Source organism: Diplodia corticola (genome assembly GCF_001883845.1).
Source record: "Diplodia corticola strain CBS 112549 chromosome Unknown scaffold131, whole genome shotgun sequence".
In the NCBI taxonomy this organism is placed as follows: domain Eukaryota; kingdom Fungi; phylum Ascomycota; class Dothideomycetes; order Botryosphaeriales; family Botryosphaeriaceae; genus Diplodia; species Diplodia corticola.
The window spans coordinates 8,833-13,153 of NW_017971610.1; the positions used below are offsets into that span (position 1 = coordinate 8,833).

The following is a 4,321-nucleotide window of genomic DNA, read 5'->3' on the forward strand; positions in this document are numbered from 1 at the left end:
GGATGGGGGTGGTGCAGGGGGTGGGGGGAGATAGGACTGAGGAGGGGTGGGGGATAGGACTAAGGAGGGGGTGGTGGTGGTTGTGGTGGGACGTTGCTTGGCGATACCCCGGCTCTGTTTTTTTGGTTCTCGGGTTCCATCCGTGGGAGCTGTGGTGGTGACTTGGGCTGACGCGGTCTCTGTTTGTATTCCGTCTATTTCTGCTTGTCAGAAACGACGGTTTCTATGCCGGAAGGCAGTAATGCCGCTGTATGAATGAAGCACTGAAGTCCACCAGCGCACGGGAATGCTTTTTCATGTTCTAAACGAGGCCACTACAAGCAAATTCCCAGACCTCTTACAAAACACCATCGAAAGCAAACCAAATTAAGTCTAGCGCCTAGACTCATACCAACTCCCAGAGAGCACTATTACTCTCTTCTAACTGCTTGATGCGGTAAGCCTGAGCCTTAATAATCATCTCCTGCTCCTCCATCCTGTCCTGTGAAGCTGCGTTAAGACGCCGCATCTCCTCCCTCAGCTCCTCCCTCAGCTCCTCCCTCAGCTCCTCCCTCAGCTCCGCCAGCTCCTCTCTCAGACCCGAATCCTGCTTCTCTCCAGTGTTTTCCGGGCCAGATGCCACACAAGGGCACCTCTTGATACGGCAGCGCGCGCAGGTGGTCGTTGAAGAGGGGTTGTGACCGGGAGCGAAAACCTTGCAGTCCACCTTTGCAGCAAGGCAAGCCGTGCAAGGAGGATCGCGGTCAACACCCTGCTTCGTCTCCATAATGAGCCCAGCATGGGCATACTGGCGCATGTAGTCTTTATCGCCCTTCTTGTTTGACGCCGAGCGCTTGTTCCACTCGGCCTGCGAAACGTGCCAAAACTTGCGCGAGTTACGCGTCGTCGGACGCCGGAGAGGGTTTTCTGGGGCCGGCTCGTGCTGCTGCTGCTGCTGCTGCTGGGTGGGAGGTGGAGCCATGAGGTCTTCCGGATGGGCCTCGTCGCTGTTTCTTTCCTCTTCTTCTTCTTCGGATGTCTCTTCTTCCTCTTCATCTCCCTCTCCATCATCTAGCATCATGACATCGGTGACAGTAAACCTAGAGATCCTGGCAACCACATGGTTATTCATCATGCTCAACTGTGCAGACGATCCAGAATTTGGCGTGGGAACGTGGGATGTGAGTCGCAAAATCTGCTTTCGGGTTGTTCGAGTAAATGCGTCGAACTGGAGCGTATTGTGCCTGTATGATTCTATAGCGAGAGGAAGGCTGGGTTTAGGAACATCGCTGCCACAGAGTTTTTGGTTTGAAGTATCGATTGCAGCAATTTTTCACGGCGAAAGTGTTGTGCTACAGGCAATGGATCAAAGCTTACCCGTGCTTGCTGCCGGCTGCAAATGATGCTGGGATTGTTCTCGTCCCAGTTTAATTAGCCAAGGCCTCTGGATGTTTACAATGCGAGTTGTCATTATTTGGAACCATGTTTGACAAGTGAAACGGTCAGTGCAGCTTGTCTCCCCGTAAGTATCAGTAGACATCTTTCTTATACATAAAATGTTTGCAACTATCTTCCGTGAAGTCAAGCCGCCCTACATCATCAGAGTTAAACCATGACCCAAGAACAGGAATTGCACTTCTAACTAGGGGGCTCTCCGAGCTCCGTCGCCGTAGTAGTTTGCAAAAGAACTCAAACCTGTCTCACCGGAGATCTACAACCCCACCGAAGTTGGTCATTGGTCTATCCACCTCTGGGTGTAACTACGCAAGTCCTACATCTACGTCCGGATATTACTTCAATCATCTATACGAATGATGCAAAACACTCCATGAGAATCAGACCTCCACAACCTTACGCGCCGCCCACCCCCAACCCACCGAACTGCGCATCAAATCCGCCTTCACCAACCATCCAAGTGGCCCATCCCCACCCACGCCGCCGAAATGCCATTCAGCTCCCAAACCCCCAAAAGAAAAAAAAAAGAAAATAAACTTCCGGACAACCACCCCCAGCTCCTTCCCTCTCCCCGGCCCCACCGACCCGACCGGACCGACACGTCCGAGCCACACCACGCAATGCCTCAGCCGATGAAACCACAAACCCCATTCGCCGTCGACTTTCAATCCGAAACGTACACACACACACACACACACACACACATACATCCGCGACGCAAAACAAGGGGGCCGGGAAACGCAAACCCGATCCCAAACCCCACACACCCACCCTTCCCCCCAAACCTCAGCCCCGTACGTTGCGGCAGGCAGGCAGGCAGGCTATTTATAGATATCCACTACGTATGTAGGTATGGCGCGGCGCGCGAGCGGGCGGGCGCTACCGAGACCGCCGACCGACCGACCGAACCGCTTTTTTCGACGCCCGCGCCGCGCCGACGCCAAAAAGTTGAAAGTTCGGGAATGATGATGGTGGGGCGCGATTGAGGGGGGTATCGACGTCGCTGGTGCGGGTGGGTGGGGGGCTGGCTCTTTTCGTTTCGCTGAGCTGATTGCGCGCGGCGCGGTGGTGTGTGGTGTCGCGTTTTTCTTTTTTTTTTTTTGCTTTTGTGCTTTTTTTGCTTTTTCGTTCGTGAGGCGGCCGGCGTGCGACGGAGATGGGTCGTCGATGGGCGGTTGGTGGGGTTTGTTCGTGGTGGGGAGGGGGAAGGAAGAGGAGGCGGGATGTCGGAAGTGTGTGTGTGTGTGTGTGTGTGTGTGTGCGTGTGATGAGCGGCTGCTGGTCAAGGGGTCTTTGGTGAGACGCTGGGGCGTGGAGGTGGTCGGCGGAGGTGTGATGATAGCGTCAGTGGTCTGGTTGTAAGAAGTGAAGCGGATGCTTGATGGGGAAAGGGTCTAGCGATGTTGTGAGTGAGCGTACGCGATTCCGCCATGATGTGGCTTCCTGAGTGTTGGCGGACGGAGACCAGTTACCGGGCCAAATCGGCGCATTTATCTCGTTACGCAGATGTCCTGGTTCTCCCGGAGCGGAGAGTCGTTGAAGAGCTGGAGGTAACGCTGATGGAGGCCATGTCAATATCGCCGTCTACATACATGACGTGTTCATGTCGTCTTGAAAATGGACATCGCTCTGTTATCTCGTATGTACATCATTCCCAAGGTTATATCGAGAGCGAGCGGACTGATTCCGACCCCGGGCAGCGTTGATGTGAATAGTCCAGTAAAGGAGGGTATGGTTCGAAGAATAAGCGCTCAGCCAACAAGTCGCGCGTAGGGATGCTTGTAGTGCGACATCACAACAAAATAAGGCAACCGCAGAGTCTGTGCCCCACAACAATAAGAATGGAATTGAAAAGGCTCAACGGATAGCCGCTTCCCGCTGTATGCATGCAGGCTCGAGGTCAACACACCTCTGACGCGCTGCTGTGTTGGCGTGTTTACCTGCATTGCCCAGCGCGGGGTCGCGCTACCAACCAACCACACGACCAACGGGGATTCCGCCGCCTCGAAGCGCTGAGGCTATCTGCTTGTCGCGTGAACACCAACCCGTTTCTCACCATCATGCGAGCCTCGTCTCATGGCTTGAGTCATTTCGCCCTCTTGATCAGCCGCCGCCGCCGCCGCCGCCCCGTTTCTCCCATGATACCCGGTGCTCGTCTCATCATCAACGGCGGGAGGAAGAATGGCAATGCCGGATGCGCTGCAGACGCAGGATAAAAACAGGGAAAAACCAAACCTACTCCGCACATGAGGCTCTTGCGGATAACTTCTGGAAAAACCATTGGGCACCGAGGCAAGAACAGCCCACGAACCCCGGGAAAGGCTGATGTGACTGACGCCATCGTGAAGGAGATCCCCTCGTGTGACGCTCCATGGCACTGCTGCTGCCTGTTCGATTGCAGGACAGAGGTCCAATGAGAGGAACGCGTACCGTTGTGATCCTCAGCGCTTCTGGGCCATGTCGTGAGGGGATGTCTCCCGAAGTCTTCATGCCCCCCTCTTTCCTTCCCCCACCACGCTCAGTCCACTCGCCAGGGCGCCCACCTTGCTCCATTCAAAGCCTCTTGAGGGATCTGAAACAACCATCGTGCACTGCTCTGCCATCGACTCCAAGTGGTAAGCCGCTTAGGCTCACGCTTTTAGTAACACCGCATCCGGCACGACGCGGAGCTAAACTCTGCGGAGCGACGTCAGCCCAGCTTGCCACGGCAACAGGCGGAAATACGAGCTGCGAAGGCGTCCGTCCTCTCATATCGTTTCCCCAGTACCCTGTTGGTTCTTTGTTTAGCTCTGTAGCCGACGATGCTAGCGCCAGCATTTCTTGACAGCTGTGTAGCCTGGGCTGAACTATCCCCGGTTGGGCGGTACAGACGGTGATATGGGTGGGG

The 4,321-nt window shown here is 55.1% G+C and overlaps 2 protein-coding genes across 2 annotated transcripts in view; one reads left to right on the top strand and one right to left on the bottom strand.

Annotated features, from left to right (window-relative positions):
- Window positions 1–57, top strand: part of BKCO1_1310003 (kelch repeat protein) — a gene marked incomplete at both ends in the record, with an annotated part of 2,170 nt that extends 2,113 nt beyond the window's left edge. Inside the window, one exon of the mRNA XM_020270989.1 lies at window positions 18–57. Coding sequence (XP_020124897.1) covers window positions 18–57 — 40 coding nt within the window. The remainder of the gene's footprint in view (window positions 1–17) is intronic.
- Window positions 58–385: 328 nt separating this feature from the next.
- On the bottom strand, window positions 386–1,114 carry BKCO1_1310004 (uncharacterized protein; the record flags this gene model as incomplete). Its single annotated transcript, XM_020270990.1, has 1 exon — window positions 386–1,114. The coding sequence occupies one exon, from the start codon at window positions 1,112–1,114 to the stop codon at window positions 386–388; it is 729 nt and encodes a 242-aa protein (XP_020124895.1).
- Between the last annotated feature and the right edge of the window lie 3,207 nt (window positions 1,115–4,321).